Genomic DNA, 26981 nt, shown 5'->3' with positions numbered 1-26981 from the left:
TGTAAAACAATGCCACTCTTTTCACTAAATTTTTGGGGTGATGTAGTTATTTTTCACCCAGAAATTACATTTATAACATTATGGGTTTATTGTCTTTAGATCAGTAAATATCTTTAAATTTTCTATTTTAATTTTTAATATGATAAATGTCAGTAGATACAACCCACATAAGCAGAAGCTCTGTGGGGTCTTCAGTAATTTTTAGGAGTTTAAAGGGGTCCTGGGACCAAAATATTTGAGAAGGGCAGCTCTAGAATAAAGATTTTTTCTAAACTGTAGGTTGGGGTATATGTGTTACAACTCAGTAGTGGGCTGTGGAATATGTTCAGTAACTCGGGACACATCACTTTCTAAAAGAAGAGGAGAAAGAGAAAATAATTGGGCAAATATACTATGTAATTGCTGGGTCATAGAATATGTGCACTTTGGCTGTGTTATATGGTAATGCTGAATTGTTCTCCAAAGCGACTGTACCATGTACATACTCACCAACAGTCCCTTTTAATCTGTATCCTCCTTAACAGATTGTATTGTCTTACTTAAATTTTTGCTGAACTGCAAGTGTGAAACGCTAATCTGTTCTTGTTCTTATTTGTACTTCCTGATTATTAGTAAAGATGCACTTTTTTCCATAACTTTACGAGTCTTATGTGTTTTTTTTTCTTTCTGTGAAATGCCTCGTTGTGTCTTTTGCCCGTTTTCAACTGGTGTGTTTTATTTACTGTTAGTCATTCTGTTTTCTGGATGTTAATCCCTATCTCCAAGAAATATTCTATATACTTTTTGGCTTGTTATTATATGTTATCTTTTGACTAACAGGAGTTCTTAATTTTAATGTAAAATTTATGAGTCTTTCCTTTTTATCATTAGTGCTTTATGCTTAAATTCTTATAGCCAAGAACTTAATTATGTTCTATATTTTTCTCTATAAATTTTAAAGTTGGGGCCTTTAGTCCTTCATTTGGTTGAAATTAATTTTGGTGCTCTGATACACAATTGTTCCAGCATTACTTATAGAAAACTTATCCTTTTCCCAATGGTTTGCAATTCTACCTGCCAATATATTAATGTCATATGTGAATTAGTGTGTTATTGTGCTCTTTGTTCTATTGTTGTCTTTGTCTCCCTAAGTCTGTACTCAGTGTCATAGTGGTTCTTCTTTTTATTTGTCTGAGAAGGCAACTATGTGCCTTGTTCTTCTGTTCTTCAAGAGAAATGTTAACCTACTTTAAGTTCCTTTGCTAGTTTTCAATAGAAATTCTAGAATCTGCTATTGGAATTTTGATTGAAATTGTGTTGACTTTCTAATTCAATTTGGATAGTAAGTGGTGTCTTCAGAATATTGAACCTTCTATCTAAACATGCTATGTTGCTGCAGGTTTTTCTAACTTTACTATTTTTTAGTAAAGTTTTATAATTTCACATCTTGTCCATCATTTCTTACATGTATTTCTAGTTACATTTTTTATGTTTTCATAAATTGCAGTTTCTAACTTCTATATAAAATCTCTGATGCATCCATAGTAATTTGGTTCAGCAACTTTCCTAAACTTAATTCTAGTGATTGAGAATTCTTTGGTGTTTTCTATTTAGACGATCATAAACTGTGAAGTTTGAATTCTACCTTTTCAGTCTTAACATCTGTTATTTTCATTATCTTACTGTTCAGATTAGGAAATGCAGCACAGTATTGGCCAGAAGTTGACTTATAGACAACTTTGCCTTGTTTCTGAATTTAAAAGGAATATTTTAGATTTTGACGATTCAATATGCTGCCATGGTCTTTTGTCTATTTTCCTTTTATATATATATATTTTTTCTTTTGGTATCATTAATCTACAATTACTTGAGAGACATTAGGTTACTAGACTCCTCCTATCATCAAGTCCCCACCACATACCCGTTCACAGTCACTGTCCATCAGCATAGTAAGATGCTGTAGAATCACTACTTGTCATCTCAGTCTTGTACAGCCCTCCCTGTGCCCCGACCCCCTACATTATGTGTGCTAATCATAATGCCCTTTGACCCCCCCCCTTGTCCCTCCCTCCCCACCCATCCTCCCCAGTCCCTTTCCCTTTGGTAACTGTTAGTCCATTCTTGGGTTCTGTGACTCTGCTGCTGTTTTGCTTCTTCAGTTTTTCTCTTTGTTCTTATACTCCACATATGAGTGAAATCATTTGATACTTGGCTTTTTCCACCTGGCTTATTTCACTGAGCATAATACCCTCTAGCTCCATCCATGTTGTTGCAAATGGTAGGATTTGTTTTCTTCTTATGGCTGAATAATATTCCATTGTATATATGTACCACATCTTCTTTATCCATTCATCTACTGATGGACACTTAGGTTGCTTCCATTTCTTGGCTATTGTAAATAGTGTTGCGATAACATAGGGGTGCATCTGTCTTTTTCAAACTGGGCTGCTGCATTCTTAGGGTAAATTCCTAGGAGTGGAATTCCTGGGTCAAATGGTATTTCTATTTTGAGCTTTTTGAGGAACCTCCATACTGCTTTCCACAATGGTTGAACTAATTTACATTCCCACCAGCAAGTGTAGAAGGGTTCCCTTTTCTCCACATCCTCGATAGCATTTGTTGTTGCCTTTTGGGTGGTGGCCATCCTTACTGCTGTGAGGTGATGTCTCACTGTGGTTTAAATTTGCATTTCTCTGATGATTAGTGATGTGGAGCATCTTTTCATGTGCCTGTTGGCCATCTGAATTTCTTTGGAGAAGTGTCTCTTCAGATCCTTTGCACATTTCTTAATTGGATTATTTGCTTTTTGTTTGTTGAGGTGCATGAGCTCTTTATATATTTTGGATGTCAATCCTTTATCGGATATGTCATTTATGAATATATTCTCCCATACTGTAGGATGTCTTTTTGTTCTATTGATGATGCCCTTTGCTGTACGGAAGCTTTTCAGCTTGATATAGCCCCACTTGTTCATCTTTGCTTTTGTTTCCCTTGCCCAGGGGAATATATTCATGAAGAAGTTGCTCATGTTTATGTCTAAGAGATTTTTGCCTACGTTTTTTTCTAAGAGTTTTATGGTTTCATGACTTACATTGAGGTTTTTGATCCATTTCAAATTTACTTTTGTGTATGGGGTTAGACAGTGATCCAGTTTCATTCTCTTACATGTAGCTGTCCCGTATTGCCAGCACCAACTGTTCAAGAGGCTGTCATTTCCCCATTGTATGTCCATGGCTCCTTTATCGTATATTAATTGACCGTATATGTTGCTCTATTCTGTTCCACTGGTCTGTGGGTCTGTTCTGGTGCCAGTACCTAATTGTCTTGATTACTGTGGCTTTGTAGTAGATGTTGAAGTTCAGAAATGAGATCCCCCCTGCTTTATTTTTCCTTTTCAGAATTGCTTTGGCTATTCAAGGTCTTCTGTGGTTCCATATGAATTTTTGAACTATTTGTTCCAGTTTGTTGAAGAGTGCTGTTGGTATTTTGATAGGGATTGCATTGAACCTGTAGATTGCTTTAGGCAGAATGGCCATTTTGACAATATTAATTCTTCCTACCCAACTAAGAGCATGGGATGAGTTTCCATTTTGTTAGTGTCCTCTTTAATTTCTCTTAGGAGTGTCTTGTAGTTTTCAGGGTATAGGTCTTTCACTTCCTTGGTTAGGTTTATTCCTAGGTAATTTATACTTTTTGATGCAATTGTGAATGGAATTGTTTTCCTGATTTCTCTTTCTGCTAGCTCATCATGAGTGTATAGGAAAGCAACAGATTTCTGTGTATTAATTTTGTATCCTGCAACTTTGCTGAATTCAGATATTCTAGTAGTTTTGGAGTGGAGTCTTTAGGGTTTTTTATGTACAATATCATGTCTTCTGTAGATAGTGACAGTTTGACTTCCTCTTTACCAGTCTGGATGCCTTGTATTTCTTTGTGTTGTCTGATTGTGGTGGCTAGGACCTCCAGTACTATGTTGAATAACAGTGGGGAGAGTGGGCATCCCTGTCTTGTTCCGATCTTAGAGGAAAAGCTTTCAGCTTCTCGCTGTTAAGTATGATGTTGGCTGTGGGTTTGTCATATATGGCTTTTGTTATGTTGAGGTACTTGCCCTCTGTACCTATTTTGTTAAGAGTTTTTATCATGAATGGATGTTGAATTTTGTCAAATGCTTTTTCAGCATCTATGGAGATGATCATGTGGTTTTTGTCCTTCCTTTTGTTGATGTAGTGGATGATGTTGATGGATTTTCAAATGTTGTACTGTCCTTGCATCCCTGAGATGAATCCCACTTGATCATGGTGTGTAATCCTCTTGATGTATTTTTGAATTTGTTTTACTAATATTTTATTGAGTATTTTTGCATCTGTGTTCATCAGGGATATTGGTCTGTGATTTTCTTTTTTGATGGGGTCTTTGCCTGGTTTTGGTATTAGAGTGATGCTGGCTTTATAGAATGAGTTTGGGAGTATTCCCTCCTCTTATTCTTTGGAAAACTTTAAGCAGAATGGGTATTATGTTTTCTCTATATGTCTGGTAGAATTCAGCAGTGAATCCATCTGGTCCGGAAGTTTTGTTCTGGGTAGTTTTTTTGATTACCAGTTCAATTTTGTTGCTGGTAATTGATCTGTTCAGATTTTCTGTTTCTTCCTTGGTCCGTCTTGGAAGGTTGTATTTTTCTAGGAAGTTGTCCATTTCTTCTAGGTTTTGCAGCTTGTTAGCATGTAGATTTTCATAGTATTCTCTAATAATTCTTTGTATTTCTCTTGTCATCCATCATGATTTTTCCTTTCTCATTTTGATTCTGTTGATGTGTATAGATTCTCTTTTTCTCTTAATAAGTCGGGCTAACAGCTTATCTGTTTTGTTTATTTTCTCAAAGAACCAGCTCTTGGTTTCATTGATTTTTTTCTATTTTACTCTTAATTTTATTTATTTCTTCTCTGATTTTTATTATGTCCCTACTTCTGCTGACTTTGGGCCTCATTTGTTCTTTTTCCAATTTCAATAATTGTGACTTTAGACTATTCATTTGGGATTGTTCTTCTTTAAATAGGCCTGGACTACAATATACTCACCTCTTAAAACTGCCTTTGCTGTGTCCCACAGAAGTTCAGGCATTGTGCTGTTGTTGTCATTTGTCTCCATATATTACTTGATCTCTGTTTTAGTATGGTCATTGATCCATTGATTATTTAGGAGCATGTTGTTACGCCTCCATGTGTTTGTGAGCCTTTTTTTTTCTTGTACAATTTATTTCTAGTTTTATATCTTTGTGATCTGAGAAGCTTGTTGGTACAATTTCAATCTTTTAATTTACTGCGGCTCTTTTTGCGGCCTAGTATATGATCTATTCTTGAAAATGTTCCATGTGCACTTGAGAAGAATGTGTATCCTGCTGCTTTTGGGTGTAGAGTTATGTAGATGTCTATTAGGTACATCTGTTCTAGTGTGTTGTTTAGTGCCTCTATGTCCTTACTTATTTTCTGTCTGGTGGATCTGTCCTTTGGAGTGAGTGGTGTGTTGAAGTCTCCTAAAATGAATACAATGCATTGTATTTCCTCCTTTAATTCTGTTAGTATTTGTTTCACATATGTCAGTGCTCCTGTGTTGGGTGCATATATATTTATAATGGTTATATCCTCTTGGTGGACTTCCCCCTTTATCATTATGTACTGTCTGTCTATCTCTTGTTACTTACTTTGTTTTGAAGTCTTTTTTGTCTGATTTAACTACTGCAACACCTCTTTTTCTCATTGTTTGCTTGAAATATCTTTACCATGCGTTGACTTTTAGTCTGTGTGCCTTTGGGTTTGAGGTGAGTCTCTTGTAAGCAGCATATAGATGGGTGCTTGTTTTTTTATCCATTCAGTGACTCTGTGTCTTTTGTTTGGTGCATTCAGTCCATTTACATTTAGGGTGATTATCAATAGGTATGTACTCATTGCCATTTCAGGCTTTAGATTCGTGGTTACAAAAGGCTCCAGGTTACTTTACTTACTATTTAAGAGTCTAACTTCACTCACTTAGTATGCTGTTACAAACACAATCTAAAGGTTCTTTTCTATTTCTCCTCCTTTTTCTTCTTCCTTCATTCTTCATATATTAGGTATCAAATTCTGTACTTTTTGCTATCCCTTGATTGACTTTGGGGATAGTCAATTTAATTTTGCATTTGCCTCACAATCAGCTGCTCCACCCTCCCTACCATGATTTTACTACCTCTGGTGACAGCTGTCCAACCCTAGGAACAATTCCATCTATAGCAGTCCCTCCAAAATAGACTGCAGAGATGGTTTGTGAGAGGTAAACTCTCAGCTTTTGCTTATCTGGAAATTGTTTAATCCCTCCTTCAAATTTAAATGATAATCTTACTGGATAAAGTAATCTTGGTTCCAGGCCCTTCTGCTTCATGGCATTTAATACATCATGCCACTCCCTTCTGGGCTGTAAGGTTTCTGCTGAGAAGTCTGTTGTTAGTCTGATGGGCTTTCCTTTGTATGTGATCTTATTTCTGCCTCTGGCTGCTTTTAACAGTCTGTCCTTTTCCTTGATCTTTCCCATTTTAATTACTGTGTGTCTTGGTGTTGTCTTCCTTGTGTCCCTTGTGTAGGGGAATCTGGATCTCCATGGCTTAAGAGACTATCTCCTTCCCCAGATTGGGGAAGTTTTCAGCAACTACCTCCTCAAAGACACTTTCTATCCCTTTCTCTTTTCTTCTTTGGTATCCCTATAATGCAAATATTGTTCCGCTTGGATTGGTCACACAGTTCTCAATATTCTTTCATTTTTAGAGATCCTTTTTTCTCTCTGTGCCTCAGCTTCTTTGTATTCCTCTTCTCTAGTTTCTATTTCATTTATTGTCTCCTCCACTGAATCCAGCCTGCTTTTAATACCCTCCATCATGTTCTTTAACGATTGGATCTCTGACTTGAATTCATTCCTGAGTTCTTGGATGTCTTTCTGTACCTCCATTAGGATATTGATGATTTTTATTTTGAACTCCTGTTCAGGAAGTGTCGTGAGGTCCATATCATTTAAATCTTTTTCGGGAGTTGTATTAACAATTTTACTCTAGACAAGGTTCCTTTGGCGTTTCATGTTTGTATATGGCGCCCTCTAGTGTCCAGAAGCTCTATTCTGGAGCAGCTAAGCCCCTGAAGCAATGTTGGAGGTCGCATGGGAGCGGTACTGTTGCCTGGGGGTAGGAAAGAGCTGTTCCCCTCCTCCTGGCTGCTGTGGCTTTCTCCACTGCCTGAGCCAGTGGGCCAGTCACACGGGTGTAAGTTTTTGTCCCAGAGCAGCCAGATATGGATCCCTGCTTTCCACAAGCAGCCGGAATCCTAGTCTCCCCGGGAACTCTGCCTGTATTAACTTTCCAACCCAGTAGTCATGCAAGTCTCATGAAAGCACCATGAAATGTAGGTTTGTGCTCCCAGAGCAGATCTCCGGAGCCAGGTATTCAGCAGTCCCAAGCCTTCCACTCCCTCCCTGCTCCGTTTGTCTTCCTCCCGCCTGTGAACTGGGGTGGGGGAGGAGCTCAGGTCCCACAGAGCCACAGCTCTGGTATGTTACCCCATTCACTGAGGTCTTCTCTTTTCTCCAGGTGTATGCAGTCTGATGCCATCCTCTTTCCTGTTGCTCTCTCAGAATTAGTTGCACCAATTAAATTTTCTAATTGTATCCAGTTTTAGGAGGAAGCCTCTGTCCTCTCACACCGCCATCTTTAACATAGGATCCATACTGTATCTTTTTTTATATAGCTGGGTATGGTTTGCTAAATTGTATGTAAGTTTTTGTATATCTGTTTTTTTCCCTCAGTATGGCACATTTCATTTGAGGAGGAAAATGATACACATTTATTTTTATCCTTCACACTAACATAGTGTCATACACAAGAGATTTTCAGTAAATATTTGATTAAGTGTTCCTAAGGATATGTGCCCAACAACCAAAGTTACCAGAAAAGAAAATGATCAGGTTAAACATTTGCCTTTAATCCTGAAAGTTTCTTCTAGAATCATATATTAGTTGAAACATTATGTATTGAATGCTTGGGGTCATAGAAAAAGTACTAGATTAGGAATTGGACGATTTTTAGTAGCTGTGGGACCTTGACCAAATGCTTAGCTTTTCTTAGCCTCTGTTTTTTCACCTACAAAGTAGGGAGAGTAATATTTGCTATACTACTTCACAGGGTTTTTGTGATAAAGGACAATGTAAATATGCTTAGAAAAACAATTTGCTATCAAATTGAAAATACTATTTTCACTGTTCTGAAAATAAATCCAATAATATTTTCCTGAACTATAAAGTGAAGATACTTTCTTGTCATGATTCTTGTGAGAATCAACCCAATTAATGGAAGTATACATTGTACAGTGTGAGTTTGAGGCTTATAATTTACTGTTTTTAGTATATATGGGGGGAGAGATGAACATTCTGACTGAAGCAAGAAGTCACATAAAATGTTAAGTCCTAGGTGACCTCTGTCTTTAGAAAGACCCATTTTTGCAGGTTGGCACCTGTGAACTTGATTGATAACAATTTCCCACACTAATATAAAACTAAACGTAAAGTATAAGAGTGGCTCACTGTGCCTAAAGTGTTTGTATAAACAGTGTGGTCTCTTTTGAAAACTTGCTTTCTCTTTGGGAGTCAGGAACATGAGCCCCCGCTTAAAACCTTGGCCCTTGGGTGTAGGGAGGTTATTTGTTAGCACTTCATGTTAGTTGTTAACATCAGTTGCTGGGGGAATTAAGCATATCCTGTATTGGATCCACCTAGAGAGGAATTTCGAAAGCTTTCATCTGATGCCTTATACCATGTGTCTTTTCCTATTGCTGATTTTGCTTTGTATCCTTTTGCTATTTTATAGCCATACTCTGAGTCCTGTCAGTCCTTCTTAGCAAATCATTGAACCTGGGGCTGCTCTTGGGGATCCCTGTGACACTTATGTTGACAGTCAGAATCTTTCCAACATTCAAGTTCCCTGACACCATCCAAGAAGCAACCTTGCAAGCAGACATTTTTAAGGATAGCAGTCTCATGTCTGCTATGATAACTTTCTACACAGCCTTATGACATTTGTGCAGTTTGTTGTTATTTGATATAAAGGAAACCAAAAGCTTTTCATTGTCTTTCAAAGGGTTATGGTAACTTTATGAATAGGGGAATTCAATGAGCAGTTTTCCTATATTGCAGAGGAATTGTATAATTAATTCATTCAGTAGATTTGTTAAACATATTTGTCGAGTGTCTTTATTGGAACTTAAACTCTAGGGGGGATGATATTTTCCCAGCATCAATTCTTCTACCAACAGCTGGGTGTCCTACAGTTTAACTTCACTTCTCACACTACCTGAAGATAGTGTGGTTAAGTCCCACAAGACTGCCCCCACTTCAGTCACCATCTGTAAGTCCCAGATGTCCCCAGGGTACCTGGTGTCTCTGCCCAGCCAACTATAGATAACAGAGTTCCATGCCCCTCTCCCATCACATTCAATAATATGCTAGAAAAATTCACAGAACTCAAGAAAGCGCTATACAGTTGACCTGTGAAACAGTGTGGGTCTGAACTGTGCAAGTCCACTTATATTTATTACACAGATTTCTTTCAATAAATATATTGGATAGCTTTTGGGAGATGTGTGGCAATTTGAAAACCTTTTTCTGTATCTTTACGGGAAGAATACAGTATATGATACATATACAAAATATGTACTAATTGACTCTTCATATTCCTGGTAAAGCTTCCAATCAACAGTAGGCTATCAGTAAAGTTTTTGGAGAGTCAAAAGTTAATACACAGATTCCCAACCGCATGGTGGGAGTGGGGAGGACCAGCACACCTAATCCTCCTGCGTTGTTAAAGGGTCAACTCAACTGTACTAACAGTTACCGCTTGCTTTTTTTAATAAAGGATACAACTCAGAAACAGCCAAGCGGAAGGGACAAGTAGGGCCAAGATGTAAAGGGACTTCCATGACCAATGTGGATGCTCCTAGAACCTCAGAGTTTTTATGGAGGTTTCATTATGGAGACGTGATTGATTTAAGTCAGTCATCATTGGTGATTGAACTCAATCTCTAGCCCCTCTCCGTTTTCCTGAGGTCAGGGGTGGGGCTAAAATTTCTAAACCTCTAATCACCCTGTTGGTTTTTGTGGCCACCAGCCCACCTCTTTATTTAGCTATTTAGGGACCTGATCTATTAGCATAACAAAAATACTCCTATTACCTAAGAAATTCTCAGAGTCTTTGAATCTGTGTGCAAGAACCAGGGACAAAAACTAAATACATTTTTGTATTATTCCACAGGGCATATGGATAAAATATAGGTAGAAATAAATGTTATTAAAAAAAAGACTGAAGCGGTAGACTGACATAAGGGTGCTACTTTAGTTAGGTAGGGTGGTCAGGGAAGGCCTCACTGACAGACTTTTGAGCAGATAACTGAATGGTGTGAGTAAGGGAGCATACCAGGCTGAGAAAACTTAGCAGATAAAAATGGAGTGTAATATGCATTTTAGAAATCCAAAAGTTGGCCAGTATAGCTGGGAAATAGGGGTTGGGGAGTACTGTGGAGAGTGATAGGGAATGGGGTCAGGGTTAGCCTGTGATCAGACTATGTGGGGCTTTATTAACCATGATGAGAATTTTGGATTTTATTTTGTGATGGAAAGCTGTTAGAAGGTTTTGATGAGGGGTATTACTTGAATTAACTTACTTTAAATAAAAATTGCAAGACTTGGGAGAACAGACTATAAGAGGATGTACACAAGGATGGTTAGGATGCTATTATGGTAATCTAAACAAAAGATCACAGTGGTATCTACCAGGGTGTTAGTAGAAATGATGAGAAGTTGGAAAGTTTCTGGATATATTCTGAAGACAGAGACCCAACAAGATTTACTGAAGGAGTGTACGTGGGATGTATGAGAAATTACTCCATCCAAGGATTTTGGCCGGAGCAGCTCAGTAAATGATGGCCACTGTTATTGTATGCTGGAAGAGGAACAGGGAGGTTTTCATAGTAGATTCAGTAATTTGGTTATAGACAGGTTAAGTTTGAGGTGTCCATAATGACATGCAAGTGAAGACATGAGTAGGAAGGTTGATTTGAATATAGAAATTAAGAGGGAGAGCCCTGGATTCCATATTTAAAGTTGAAAGTTATCATGTGATACTTGTTTCAAAGCTGAGTGCTAATGTAGTTGAAAATGAGAAGAGTTGGAAAGGACTAAACTTTGAGGAATTTCAGCATTTAGAAAGAGGAAGAAGAGAGGGCTGTAGAGATTCTGAGGGAAAGGCCTGTGTGTTAGGAGGAAAACCAGATGTGGTGTCCATCCACTAAACAAAGTGTTGGGATGATCTTTTGTATCACATGCTCCTGGAAAGTCACTGAATTCAGTGTCAAAGTCATTTGTGAGCTTAAAAGAGTTGTTCTCTGAAATCAGTGAGGACTTCGTTCCAGTTGGAAGAGTAAGAGGGAAAGGTGATTAAGACAGCAGGTGCAAACAATTATTTTAAGGGACTTTATTATAAAAGCTGAGAAATGAGGGGGGAGCCCTTAAGCTCAAGAAAGTTGTTTTGTTCTTTTGTCCTTAATGGCATGCAGAAGATCTAGTTGGGAGGAGGAAAAAGATGGCATCAGAAAGGACAGGGGTTCTGTAGGAACCAAGACTTTTCAGTGGGGTAAATGGAGACAAGTCTAACACAAGCTTGTTCCTTGTTTCAGGAGAGGGAAGGCAGAGAGTATGAGAACGGATTGTAGGTAGGTTGGTGGGTTCTCTTTTGAGAACTGGTTAATTGTTGAGTTCATCTGTAGAGAGTAAGGTTGGGGTGGAAGGGTGAAAGAGCAGGTAGATGAGGCAACTTTTTCAAAGCTCCTTTTCCTCTTTTATAAAAACAAGGAGAGTATTACTAGATTGTTTCTGTGGTTCTTCCCAACTCTTAAAAATACTACCTTTCTAATCCCTGAAGTGTGTAACTTCCCCAGTTTTCTTACTTGGAAGACCTGGCTATTAAGACTTCTTAACTATTTTATTATTCTTAGGTATATACCTAACACTGTACCATCTTAACCATTTTTAAGTGTATAACAGTTCAGTACTGTTAAGTATATTCACATTGTTGGGAAACAGATCTCTGAACTTTTTTATCTTGCAGAATGGAAACTATCCATTACGCAACTCCCCTTTGCAATGACCTACCTTCACCCCCCTGGTAACCACCATTCTACCACCATTCTACCTTCTGTTGCTATTAATTTGACTATGTATACCTCATGTAAGTGGCATCATAAAGTATTTGTCTTTTTGTGTCTGGCTTCTTTCAGTAAGCATAGCACTCAAGGTTCATCCATATTGTGGCATGTGATAGGACTTCCTTCCTTTTTAAGGCTGAATAATAATGTATGTATATACCACAATTTGTCCTTTACTATTTTTAATAGACACAATTGTGTGTGTGTATAAATTGAGTTACTAGTATCGCATTTCTTGATTTAATCTCATGTCAAAGTAGTTCTTGTAAGTAATTTTTGCAAAGCCATAAAATTATTTCCTGTCTTCTTTTGCTGTTCGTTGATCTATGTATTCTTCCTATTCTTCGCTTCACACTTTGGGCAACAAAGGGGGACATGACCCAGCATATTTGTAGTGACAGTGCTTTTCATTGCATGAACCGTGACATTCAAACTAAAATGGCTGACTTAGAAAATGGAATACATTCAAAATTGCTCTCCCCCCCCCAAAAAAAGAAAATCATCATGACTTGCATTTTTGCATAAAAAGACATTCCATAATTTGCAGTATTGTGATGATACATATTTGACAAATATTATTGAAGGCCAAATCTTTTTTTTCCAGTTTTATGGAAAAATAATTGACATAGATCACATATAGCATGATGGTTGATTTACCTCTTATGTGAAATGATTACCACAGTAGGTTTAGTTAACATCCGTCTTCTCAAAATAAAAGTAAATTCCCTTTTTCTCCTTGTGATGAAACCTCTTAGGATTTACTCTCTTAACAATATTCCTATATATCATACAGCAGTGTTAGCCATAGGCATCATGCTGTACATTACAACCCTGGTACTTACTTATCTTACAACTGCAAGTCTGTATCTTTTGACCACTTTCCTCCAGTTTCCCCTCTCTCTTACCTGCTGCCTCTGGGAACCACAAGTCTGATCTCTTCTGTCTTACTCCATGAATTCAGATTTCTTAAAAATTCCACGTGTGAAATCCTAAATTATCTTTGTGACTTACTTAGCATTATGTCCTCAAGATCCATCCATGTTGTCACAAATGGTAAGATTTTCTTTATGGCTACATTGCATATGTATATACATGCCTTTACTTTTTTATCCATTCATCCATCAGGGGACACTTTTAGGTTGTTTTCTTGTCTTGGCTATTGTAAATAATGCTACTGTCAACGTGGGATGCATGTATCTTTTCAAGTTAGTGTTTTCATTTCCTTCAGATGTTCCCAGAAGTGGAATTGCTGGATCATATGGTAGTTTTATTTTTAGTGTTTTGAAGTTTCTCCATACTGTTTCCCATGGTGGCTGCACCAATGGACAACCCCACCAACTGTGAACAAGCAAGCATTCCCTTTTCTCCATTCTAACAGGAGTGAGGTGGTATCTTGTGAGTTTAATTTGCATTTCCATAATAACTAGTGGTGTTGAGCACTTTTCACTGTTGGGCCTTTGTGTATCTTATTTGAGAAATGTTTTTTCAGGGAAGGACAAATATGAACTGTTTTTACAAGAGCTAGCAGGCAGTAAATGTAGTGAATATGGTTGGTTTTCATTTTGTTTTGGTATGGGTTTTTTTTGGTAAATTATGCACAGTGCTTCTGTTAATATCTGTGTAGTGTTTAGTAATTGTAGTAGAATGGTTTTGAAAATTTTAAGTGAATTTTTAGGGGCTTTATATTCAAAGTATATTTATAATGAATGCTTCCTAACCATTGTTACTTTGGTAATTTTTAAATGGTAGGGTTTTAGTAGCTTGTATGAAGACTTTACTGTTTGTTCTGTGTGAAGAATCATGTTTAAAATTAACCTATCTGATAAGTCATGGTGCTTTGAAAGAGCTTTGGCAGTGTTAAATCTCCTTTAGTTTTTGTTGTAGTGTTTTGTATTTACTTTCTTAAATCTAACTGGAAATCTGCATGGCTTTGCAGGAACAGTTCTTGGTTTTTAATGTTTAAATAAAATGTTATTTTGATGGCCTTTGTTTATTCCAAGAGGTTGTTTACTGTTACTGTAAATAGTCATTGTTCCTTTGTTTTGTTTTTCTAGACACCTTGTTCTGCTGCTTTGTAAGCATAGTTCTCCAAATAGATAATGATGGAGAACTGAGTTTTGCTGTGGCTGATTGAATAAGAAAAATGGATGTCTGGGAATTTTGAACAGCTGGCAGTCATATATCTACCTTAGCTTTCAGTATCTCCATTATTTCTCCCAGCTCGGTCTGTTAACTAACAGGATGTCACCTACAACAAATAAAACTCCAGTTAGCACTCCTTGCACTGAAGTTATCATTTGGACAGAATCCCATTTATGACAGAATGGTGTGTGTATGGAAATACTTTTTATATTTAGGTGTTTGATAAATCAACTTTAATTTCTTCTGATTTTTTAAAATTTATTCCTAACAATGTAAGGTTTTTGAGGCATGGATTAGGCCATATTTTCTTTCTGTATACCACAGAGATTTGGACATTCGATAAATATTCAGGAAGTATTTACCTGATTGGGGATAGATCAATTCAGTCATTTCATAGCAGTTTCTGATACTATAAAAAGATACTTTCCTGAATGTATATTTTACAGTACATTTTTTAAAATGAAATATAAAAATTCATTGTAAGTAGTATACTTAAGTATTTCAGTGCAGCATTTGAATTCAAGTTGTATGAACATAATTTCCTTTATATAGTGTCTGGCATATGGCTCTATTTAGACAAATATGAAACACTAAAGTTTTATATTTTAAAATATAATTGTTCCTTGAGCAATAATGGGTTTGAACTGCACAGGCCCACTTACATGCAAATTTTTTCTATAAACGTACTGGAAATTTTTTTGGAGATTTGCAACAATTTGGAAAAATACCTTCTTTAGCTTTATTCTAAGACACAGTATGTAACACAGATAATGTGCAGAATATGTGTTAATTGAGTGTTATCAGTAAGTTTTCTAGTCAACAGTATGCTATTAGTAGTTAAGTTTTTGGGGAGTAAGTTTTTGACAGATTTTGACTGCACAGCACCCCTAACCAGGCCCTCCTTGTTCGAGGATTAACTGCAATGATTGAATTCTGTTGTGTATGGTCAATGGACTGTTTTTTCAGTTGTCTCTGTCAGTGGAACATATGGAAGTCCAGTTCTCAGTCAGAACATATGAATATTCACATGTTTTTTCTGGTTCAAAATTTTGAAAGATAATTTCTGTATTTTTATTTTTCAGAACATCTTAGCCAAACCATCAGGGTCTAACGGAAGTATGGTTCGCCATTCCTCATCTCCCTATGTAGTATATCCACCAGATAAGCCTTTCCTTAATAGTGACCTACGACGCTCCCCAAATAAGCCTACGCTCGCCTATCCGGAAAGCAACAGTAGAGGTAATAGAGCCTAACAAAACAGGTGTTTTTGTGCCTGCTCACTGCTTTTTTAAAAACTCTTTGTGTCTACCATTTATTTTAAAATTAGAGGAGCAGGGTATATTTCTCTCTTGTTTTTAAGCCTCTTAAAATACAGTGCCTGCCTTTTGTTCCTTGATTATTGCACACCACCATCACCATCCACTGAACCGTCAAGGCTCAAGTACTTTGAGCCGCCCAGGACTGCTCAGCCATCTCCAGCGTCAGTCAGAGGCCAAGACCTGTGTTCTTGCTTCTGAAATACCCCAATTCTTGTTGGTTCTGTTTCTTCGTTCTCATTGTTTTGATTCAGGCTCTTATTAGCTATAGCATAGATGATTGTAATACACTCCTAACTAATCACTAATCTCCCTGCTGTCTCCCTCTCATCCCCCAATAGCAGTGTTCCTGTCATTTGCTGTTTTCCATCATCTCTCCCACTTTGAACAAAAGTTTGAACATCTCTCCAAGGCTTGCAAAAGAAAATCTTAGATTTTTCATAATCTAGATTCTACTTTCCTTTCCAATTTCATGTGAACCCTATGCTCTCTTCCATTCTTCCTTACCCATACAGCCTTTGCTCTGGCAACTTTGAAATACATATGTTCCTGGAACAAATAAATTTTGTTCAAATATATTTTGCCATCTATTTTAGTTTTCTTGCTGACTTAACTTGCATTAACAGCTTTAAGTAACACAAATATATTATCTCACTGTTTCTATAGATCAGAAATCTGGGTGGGTTCTGCAGGGTTCTCTTATTTAGGGTCTTCACAGCTAAAATCAGGGTGTTGACTTGGGCTGTATTCCTTGCTGGAGAGCCTAGGGAAGAATCTGCTGCCAGCATATTCATATTCTTGGCCATGTTGAGTTCTTTGTGGTCTCAGAGCTGAGGTTCCCTCACCTCGCGTTCAGTCAGGGCCAGTCTATGCCCCTGGAGGCTGCCTATGCTCTCCTCCCACTGTCCCTGTGGTCCCCTGCAGGAGTGGTGGGTCAAGGCTCATGCTTCCCATCTCTCTGCCTCCTGATGCAGCATCTTTCCAACCATAGCCAGAGAAGATTGTCTGCTTTTTAAGAACTCATGTGATTGCTTAGATTGGGCCCACTCAAATAATCAGGAATGATCTCCCTGTTTGAATGTCCATTACTTTAATAATATCTCCCGAAGTCCTTCTTGCCATATAACAGGTTCTCTTCAGAGGTCCTAGGATTAAGACATAGGTATCTTTGGATGTCCCTTTTGCCAAGGTTAAGACTCATACTGTACTCTCTGATTGAAATTTTTGTTGTAGAATTGTAGTTTTTTTTTTAAAGACCAAATTACATATTACATATTTCTTCTGAGAAGTCTTCCTCTCTTCCAGCTTCCCCAGCACATACCTCTCCCAGCTCTCCTCAAACATCTTTTCTGAACTCTCCTGGTCCTTTGTTAATACCTCCTAACTTTCTCTTTTTTGTTGTTCGGGATGGGGAGGGTGGTTTCTGTACAGGCCTTTCCATCCCCATAATGCAAATAGTTATCATTGGATTGATACAAAAAATACAAAAACATTGTTAAAGTACAATGGATCATAATGATCATCCTAAAGCATTGCTTAAACAGCTCACAACACCATGCTCTGAAAGGATAAAAGAAATCCATCATCATACACATTATTTTTTCTCTTGTTTACTCTCTCCTTCACCTCCTCCTCCTCACCTCCCTTTTCTCTCACATTCCTAAAAACTACTAATGGCACACAAGTAGTATTTAGCTTTTTTATAGTTTCTTTACATAGATGGTAAAGATCAGAACTAGGTGCATTATTGTAGTGGGAGGATTAAATCTAATTTTCAGACTTTCTGTTCCTGCTAGAACTCTGATTCATAATCTTTTTAATGCTTATTTTCTTAATAAAAAGTTGTTACTAAAACTTAACTGATTCTTAGGTCCTTATGGGCTTCATTTACTAAGATTTTGCTTTTGTAACCTTTGCATTTATTGTGCAACATTTATTATTTTTTTGAATTGCCAAAGTCTCTGCTATATTCTCATGAGTAGCACTTTATCAGTTATTTTATGAACCATTAAGTTAATTAGCATTTTCTTTATCACCTTTAAATTTAAGATGGCAGTACTTTATAAATAGTAGTTTACTTAGGTAAATTGGGTATCAAATATTGAACTTCTTGAAAAACACCAGACTTCTGAGCCTCCATAATGGGCTATGGTTTATATTGGTTAAATAGTTGGATATTTTTATCTACCAAGCATGTTATATACAGTTCATTAAGTTTATAAAAGTGTCATTCTGAAATTAATTTTTAAAATATTTGCATTGTGTTTCCCAGTTGAATGAAAAAAGTTCCCAGACTAATTTACAAACACCCATTTAACCTATGTGTGGTTAAAATATAAAACTTCTTTTATGTGGAGAATTGTTAGTAAATATAATTGCTAAAGTACTGGTGGTTAAGCACAACTTTAAAAAAAAGAATGAAATGCAGTAGCATTCCAGATAAAGCAGTATTTATCCTTTAACTTAATCTTCACAGAAAAACTTGTATAAGGTAAGTATATTCAGAATTTACAGATGAAGAAATATTTGAAGGATGATTGTTTTAACATATGTAATATCAAAAATATTTTCTTTCACCAATTTTTCCTGATGTGTTCAGTGTATCCTCAAAATATTCATTGAATGAGTGAAGTCTTATTTTGAATATATAGTCCATATGATAAATTTTTCTTTTTTACCCAAACATAGTAAATGCTTTTTCTCACTGACACTTTAAGAAGGAAAAGACTTTTTATTCTTCTTTAGTTTAGATATGGTTTAATGTATTTTTATTGATAGATTACCATTTCTTTTGCTATCAGGTTCACCTTGAAAGTTTGACTCATGCTGTGGAAAGAGATAATTACCATGTTTCTTGTAATTCTCATATATTCATTTTGAACTTTAGTTAGAAAAGAAATAAGAAATGTGAAGTTATTGCTGCCTTCAAAAAATGTATTAATTAAAAAAGTAGTAACTAGCATCATTCCAAAGACTTCCAGTATAACCCATTGCTTATGTTATTTGTTCAGTACATTTTAGATGACAGTAATGTGAAGAATGGCTTGGACATTTGAAACCAGATTACTAGCTATAAGGCAGTTTTACTAGGCCTTGTCAGCCTTTTGCATAGTACATGTGGAAAATAAGATGATATCTGTACAGCACACTGCAATAAACTGGTGGGGTTGGTGCCAACTAGTTTAAGGTCTTTTACTGTACTAGGCCACTCTTGGCACCCCTAAGACCTGAGAGAAAACATCTTGGCCATATCTAATACAAATTTATGTCACACCTGTTGGAAAGCTCAGTATTATTGAGACCAGTTAGAGAAAGTATCAAGTTAAAGCTATTTATGTTAGCCTATCTGGCTTTCTAAAGCATTGGTTCTCATATTTATTGGTACAGGAAACCCTAATAAACCTGTTGTGTGTTTACATAATTTTTTTTTTTTTGATGAAGAAAAGTTTTTTTTGCAAATTTTAAAAATATAGTACAAAGAGTGTTACTGTTTTGTATTATACTTTGGTAAAACTCTTATCTCTGGTTTAATAGACAACAGGTTGATTCTCATACTCACTTTTTTTTTTGGTATCATTAATCTACAATTACATGAGGAACATTATATTTTCTAGACTCCCCCCATCACCAAGTCCCCACCACATACTCCATCACAGTCACTGTCCATCAGTGTAGTAAGATGCTGTAGAAGAGTGAATCTTGTCTTCTCTGTGTTGCACAGCGCTCCCCATACCCCTTCCCCCCACATTATACATGCTAATCGTAATGTCCCCTTTCTTCCCCCTCCCCTTTATCCCTCCCTTCCCTCCCATCCTCCCCAGTCCCTTTCCCTTTGGTAACTGTTAGTCCATTCTTGGGTTCTGTGATTTTGCTGTTGTTTTGTTCCCTCAGTTTTTTCTTTGTTCTTATACTCCACATATGAGTGAAATCATTTGGTATTTGTTTTTCTCCACCTGGCTTATTTCACTGAGCATAATACCCTCTAGCTCCATCCATGTTGTTGCAAATGGTAGGATTTGTTTTCCTCTTATGGCTGAATAATATTCCGTTGTGTATATGTACCACATCTTCTTTATCCATTCATCTACTGATGGACACTTAGGTTGCTTCCATTTCTTGGCTATTGTAAACAGTGCTGCGATAAACATAGGGGTGCATCTGTCTTTTTCAAACTGGGCTGCTGCATTCTTAGGGTAAATTCCTAGGAGTGGAATTCCTGGGTCAAATGGTATTTCTGATTTGAGCTTTTTGAGGAACCTCCATACTGCTTTCCACAATGGTTGAACTAATTTACATTCCCACCAGCAGTGTAGGAAGGTTCCCTTTTCTCCACAACCTCGCCAACATTTCTTGTTGTTTGTCTTTTGGATGGTAGCCATCCTTACTGGTGTGAGGTGATATCTCATTGTGGTTTTAATTTGCATTTCTCTGATGACTAGCGATGTGGAGCATCTTTTCATGTGTCTGTTGGCTAGCTGAATTTCTTCTTTGGAGAACTGTCTGTTCAGCTCTTCTGCCCATTTTTTAATTGGATTATTTGCTTTTTGTTTGTTGAGGTGCATGAGTTCTTTATATATTTTGGATGTCAACCCTTTATCGGATATGTCATTTATGAATATATTCTCCCATACTGTAGGATGCCTTTTTGTTTTCTTGGTGGTGTCCTTTGCTGTACAGAAGCTTTTCAGCTTGATATAGTCCCACTTGTTCATTTTTCCCTTGCCTGGGGAGATATGTTCATGAGGAAGTCATGTTTATGTCCAAGACATTTTTGCCTGTTTTCCTCCAAGAGTTTTATGGTTTCATGACTTATATTCAGGTCTTTGATCCATTTTGAATTTACTTTTGTGTATGGGGTTAGACAATGATTCAGTTTCATTCTCTTACATGTAGCTGTCCAACTTTGCCAACACTAGCTGTCATTTCCCCATTGTATACCCATGGCTCCTGTATCATGTAATAATTGACCATATATGTTTGGGTTAATATCTGGACTCTCTGTTCTGTTCCACTGGTCTGTGGGTCTGTTCTTGTGCCAGTACCAAATTGTCTTGATTACTGTGGCTTTGTAGTAGAGCTTGAAGTTGGGAAGCAAGATGCCCCCTGCTTTATTCTTCTTTCTCAGGATTGCTTGGGCTATTTGAGGTCTTTTGTGGTTCCATATGAATTTTAAAACTATTTGTTCCAGTTCGTGAAAGAATGTTGTTGGTATTTTGATAGACGTTGGTTGCATTGAACCTGTAGATTGCTTTAGGCAGAATGGCCATTTTGACAATATTAATTCTTCCTAGCCAAGAGCATAGAATGAGTTTCTATTTTTTAGTGTCCTCTTCCATTTCTCTTAAGAGTGTCTTGTAGTTTTCAGGGTATAGGTCTTTCACTTCCTCGGTTAGGTTTATTCCTAGGTATTTTATTCTTTTTGGTGCAATTGTGAATGGAATTGTTTTCCTGATTTCTCTTTCTGCTAGCTCATCATTAGTGTATAGGAAAGCAACAGATTTCTGTGTATTAATTTTGTATCCTGCAACTTTGCTGAATTCAGATATTCTGGTAGTTTTGGAATGGAGTCTTTAGAGTTTTTTATTTACAATATCATGTCATCTGCAAATAGTGACAGTTTGACTTCCTCTTTACCAGTCTGGATGCCTTGTATTTCTTTGTGTTGTCTAATTGCCATGGCTAGGACCTCCAGTATTATATTGAATAACAGTGGGGAGAGTGGGCATCCCTGTCTTGTTCCCAATCTTAGAGGAAAAGCTTTCAGCTTCTCACTGTTAAGTTTGATGTTGGCTGTGGGTTTGTGATATATGTCCTTTATTATGTTGAGGTACTTGCCCTGTATACCCCCTTTGTTGAGAGTTTTTATCATGAATGGATGTTGAATTTTGTTGAATTCTTTTTCAGCATCTGTGGAAATGATTATGTGGTTTTTGTCCTTCTTTTTGTTGATGTGGTGGATGATGTTGATGGATTTTCAAATGTTGTACCATCCTTGCATCCCTGAGATGAATCCCACTTGATCATGGTGTATGATCCTCTTGATGTATTTTTGAATTTGGTTTGCTAATATTTTGTTGAGTATTTTTGCATCTCTGTTCATCAGCGATATTGATCGAAAATTTTCTTTTTTGGTCGGTTCTTTGCCTCGTTTTGGTATTAGAGTGATAGCGGCTTTATAGAATGAGTTTGGAAGTACTCCCTCCTCTTCTATTTTTTGGAAAACTTTAAGCAGAATGGGTATTATGTCTTCGCTATATGTCTGATAAAATTCAGCAGTGAATCCATCTGGTCCTGGTGTTTTGTTCTTGGGTAGTGTTTTGATTACCGATTCAATTTCGTTGCTGGTAATTGGTCTGTTTAAATTTTCTGTTTCTTCCTTGTCAGTCTTGGAAGGTTGTATTTTTCTAGGAAGTTGTCCATTTCTTCTAGGTTTTGAAGTTTGTTAGCATATAGATTTTTGTAGTATTCTTTTATAATTTTTCATATTTCTGTGTAGTCTGTCCTGATTTTTCCTTTCTCATTTCTGATTCTCTTGATATGTGTAGACTCTCTTTTTCTCTTAATAAGTCTGGCTATCTCATCCACTTTTGCATTCCATGTGATAAATTTGAAGTATGTGGAAAATAACCTGGCCATATACAGCTATGTAGTTGGAAAAGAAGTAATATTTTAATAGTCTTTCGATCAATTTGTAAACATTCTTTGATATTACAGCAAAACTTGACAAATGGTAGTTTCTTAAAATTTAGTTGCAATGTGGAATCTGAGAAATCAGTATATTTTCATACTCTCATCTCAGGACCACTAGAAGTACCCACAGATTCAAAAGCCTTAATAATTTCGGCTGTGTGATTTATTACAGTGGAATCTGGAGAAGTCCAAGTACAGGCTTCAGAGTTCTCTGCCATAGAGTTCACACAGAAATACACTCCTCCTCCAGCAATGAACTGTATGTTGTGCATGCAGTGTTTCTGCCCAGGAAGACCCACCTAAGGCTCAGGGACCAGGGTCCTTATTTGGAGATGGTGACTCAAGTACTTTGTGCATGTGCAGCCAGTAAAAAATATTCGCCATAAAACACATTGTTGGCACTGTCTTGGGTGACTTAAGCAGCAAGATTTGGTGCCATAGTCATACAAAGCAACCTTAACTAGAAATGCAGGGAACATTCCAAAAGCCAGTTTCCAGAGGCAGCCAAAGTTCAGGCCTGCTGTGTAAACTTTTTTTTTTTGTTTTTTTGGCATAGTATTACATTGAAATCTATTTGTCTGTCTTGAACTTGGCAATGATTCTTTTACCCATGCATGGTTTTTATTGTATTGACTTTACACACTTGCAAAATTTGATAGGTTTCATTATGCAATATAAAAAAATTATTTTGTTAGCCTCCAGTAGAAAAAAACTTTCTGTTGGGATGCTAGATACAACTCACACCATAGGTAATATTTTTTTTAGAATTCTGGTTTCATTTGAATTTCATCATTCGCAACAATTACTATCAGATCTTTGAAGTGACAGGCTCATGTCATTCATTTTTGAGAAAATGACTGCTGAATACCTAAGACTGAATAGCTATAAGTTTATCAAAAGTTCTTTCAAATGAAAATGGTGTTCCTTTGAAGGAGATGGTTTCAGTTGAGCTCACAATGCAAATGTTTATACATGTACTTCGAGACCATTATCCTTTCGTGCATACTTCTTGTGAGTGTCCTCCCCACTCTGTCACACAGCATGAAGTAGTTGTGTACTCAGGGTTTGAGATGATTTCATCGTTTGAGGTGATGATTCTTACTGATGCATCAAGGACAACAGGCAAGGAGCTTTGTTCTCCTTATTGGGAGTGTGTGATCTACCATGAAGGGTACAATACCCAGAATTACAGTTTAGTGCCACTGCCTTGATTTGTGCTTAAATTGTCAGTTTTACCCATCATTGCTTTTGCATCATCATAATGTATTTTGAGACAGTTATGTGAATTTACTCAGAAGATGTCTTTACATGGATTTTTAAAAAACAATTATGTGATGATAAATAACATTTTATTGTTTCAAAGAGTAACTGACCACTGGACCCAACTATCAGTTTTTTTATTTAGATGAGGTTATTCCTTTACCATGAACCTTCTCCGTATATAGTGTTATCTTACATTGTCCATGTTTGTATTTGGCAGCCATATTTTCTGCTTTGAAGAATCTTCAAGATAAGATTCGACGCTTAGAACTTGAAAGGATTCAGGCAGAAGAAAGTGTTAAAACCTTGTCTAGAGAAACAACTGAATATAAAAAAGTATTGGATGAACAGATACAAAAAAGGGAGAATTCAAAGCATGAGGAATCAAAGCACAATCAAGGTCTGTTTAATTATGAAGGAAATGAAACACTATCAAAATGAGTTTTGTAAGATTACTCTAAAATTCCATGCTAGCATTTTCTCGTTGTCAGTGTCTTTGAGCAGTATAAAATTGTGTTATACTCATGTGCATTTTGAGCAGCAAGTGTTAAAAGTCAAGCACTGTATTTACTGACTGAATTCAAGGCAGATAGGGACTAGCAGAGAGAAGGAGAAAGAGAATGACTTAGATCATCTGAGAAGGCTTTAGACCTACTAGAAAACATTTATCATATACACAGTAGATTTAATTCCTGTTACAAAGCTATTCTGTGAGGGAGCTAATTTCTGCCTTATGTATTCTTTTTAGAACTGGCATCTCAGTTGTCAGCTGCAGAAAATAAATGTACTCTTTTAGAAAAACAGTTGGAGTACATGCGTAAGATGGTAAAGCATGCAGAAATGGAAAGGACATCTGTCTTAGAGAAACAGGTATGGCATCTCACGCTCCACAGATCCATTCTCAGAAACGGATCTGAGGAAAATTGACACAGACCTTTTTTTCTCAGTGATAGCTAATGGTGCTGTTAAAATAACCACTTTCCTTTTTAACCTTAAAGTAACCAGTGGTAGTAGTACCCATAGTTCATTTTGAAAAACTACTTGTGTGTTCTGCTCACATAAGCTTTGAGAAAATTGTACCTTGCATTTTCAGCATAGCTGTTAAGAAAGGTTTCCTTTTGGGAGATCCTCACACGCTGCTATATCCTCTTCACACGGTTTTGGTGCCTTCTGCTCTTGAACAATATAAAAGCCCACAACTGAAATTACTTGGGATCAGTTATGGTGTCTCAAGATTTGATTGGCCTTCTTCATGGTTATTGTTGTATTTCATATAGTTTTACTTAAATTGGAAAAATACTATATAATAAATTGTGTAATCCTTTTAAGTCATGTTAACTTCTATGAGTCTACATTACAGAAAGTATAAATATGTACCTCTCTACCACTTGAATTTATTTAGACTCAAGTGTCATAGCAGATTTGAGTGTTCTTTATACTTGAAAAAGCTCCAAAGTAACAAAAATACTTTGTTTTGTCACACCAGAGGTGGTTTTAAGTAACCTGCACATTTGTGAGAAGACATCTGCAACAGTCTGGAATGTATATATAAAAAATATCTCCTTTTCTATTATGAATCTAGGTTTTTCAATTCATGAATACAGTTTCTGAGCATCTTAACTTTATTATGCAAAATTTGAATGTTCATATGCTTAACATTTTCCTAGATGCTCTGCAATGTGAAAGAGAAATTATATTCTTTCTACTTCAACAGCTGTCAAAGTTGGAGATAGTAGGCTTTATATATTTAAATAATTACATGATATTTAAGAAAATATTTCAGTAATTATCTCATGTATTCGTTTTTACTGTGCCACTGAATTTATTTCAGTGACCATATTTATGTCCAGTTGGGTCTTCAGCACACCTATTTTTATTGTTTCTTTAATGTACTGTTTCTTTGGTTTTTATTCCTTCCTTTTATCTCTTTGAACACTATCAGCAGTTCTCACATCCATTTAGGTCCTAATTTTCCCAGTGTCTGTCCACACTTTCAGTGCACCTGCGACTCTCCTTTATGGTGTTCTCTCCATCCCCTGTGGGGACTCCTGTCTGTCTATCTGTTTATCCTTTTTTTCTTTTTTTCTTTTTTTCTTTTTTTTTTTAAGGTAAGCTCGTATTCTTGTGATTTGTTTGTCTTGGGAATTCCAATGAGGCAGTTTTGATTTGCCTTTGCTGAGGCTTGATGGGTTCTGGTTCAGATTCATGTTAACTTACTGGCTTGGGCTTCTTGCATCATGCAGATGGCACACATTGCCTGAGATTTGGGTCATGTTTCTTGTATATCTCATGCACCAAAGCCTCGGTATTGCTTGCCTCTTGTGACATTTGGCTTTAGTAAGCCTTCCCTTGCTTTTGAGTTCCTTTATCTTTTTTGCATCTGGAGATTTCCCTTTCTTCCAAACTTGCTATGTAATAATCTACTTTTTATTATTGCTGTGCTGTCTGACACTTCCATATGATAGATGGGGTAGAAAAGAGGGGGTGGTCAGTTCAGTCTGCCCCACATGATTGGAAATGCAAAATATTAAATACACTAATAACAGTGAGTGATTCTCTTCATTGGGATATTCCAGTCCTCTGGTTAGAAAGCATCTGTAAGACAACAGTAAAATTTCTTGACTACTATATCTATCAGACATATATAATAGATGTCTTTGAATTATAATTAAAGCCCTGATTCATCATTAAATTTTAAATAGCCCATTTTATAAGAATGTTTCCAGTGTTGGAAATAACATGATCTGTGCCAATTTTTAACTTAATGTATTCTTTTAAGATCAGTAACTACCCATTAAGATGGATAGGAGGGAATTAAGAGTTCACACAAATTTCTGAGAAAATTATTGCCTTATGTTACTTTATCACATTCAGATTTCTGTTAGTATGATACTTCTGCTATAGACTTTTATATGAAGAGACACTTTTTACAAGTAGAGGTACTTAGTGTTTTTGCTTTTCACCAGCAGACCTCAGTTTAGCATATTTCCACCTTTTATTCATGTGTGTTTACCCTATGGCTGTTAGTTCTTAAATCTAATAGGTGGCAGTCTTTTAAGATCCTTGACCCTAAACATCAATAATAATAATAATAATGGATGTTTTCACAGAATTCAAAGGAGGTGTAAATGATAGATAGCAAAACCATAATTATTGCCTTAAAGTAGATTTAGAGAACCATGCTAATTAAAAGTATTGTGTGTGCATGTGGATAACTTATATGTTACAGTAGTTATGAAACGTGTTAAAATAGTTTATAGTTAGAATCATATTCCACTTTATTTATTGACATGTACCATGGTTTCATCTTAATATTGTTAACCAGAATTCC

The 26981-nt window shown here is 36.5% G+C and overlaps 1 protein-coding gene across 4 annotated transcripts in view; it reads left to right on the top strand.

Annotated features, from left to right (window-relative positions):
- The window catches only part of CEP57 (centrosomal protein 57), a 44502-nt gene that overhangs the window by 2543 nt on the left and 14978 nt on the right, over positions 1–26981 (top strand). For 3 of the 4 annotated variants that reach the window (XM_017655876.3, XM_073239423.1, XM_073239422.1), the window contains 3 exons: positions 15467–15623; positions 23871–24050; positions 24399–24520. In XM_017655876.3, coding sequence (XP_017511365.1) covers positions 15467–15623; positions 23871–24050; positions 24399–24520 — 459 coding nt within the window. Of the gene's footprint in view, positions 1–14296; positions 14569–15466; positions 15624–23870; positions 24051–24398; positions 24521–26981 lie in introns of those variants that run through there. The other variant, XM_073239421.1, reaches the window with a different exon arrangement.

Source organism: Manis javanica, chromosome 6 (genome assembly GCF_040802235.1).
Source record: "Manis javanica isolate MJ-LG chromosome 6, MJ_LKY, whole genome shotgun sequence".
Lineage (NCBI taxonomy): Eukaryota > Metazoa > Chordata > Mammalia > Pholidota > Manidae > Manis > Manis javanica.
The sequence above is the reverse complement of the archived record's forward strand: the minus strand, read 5'-3'. Positions and strand labels throughout refer to the sequence as shown.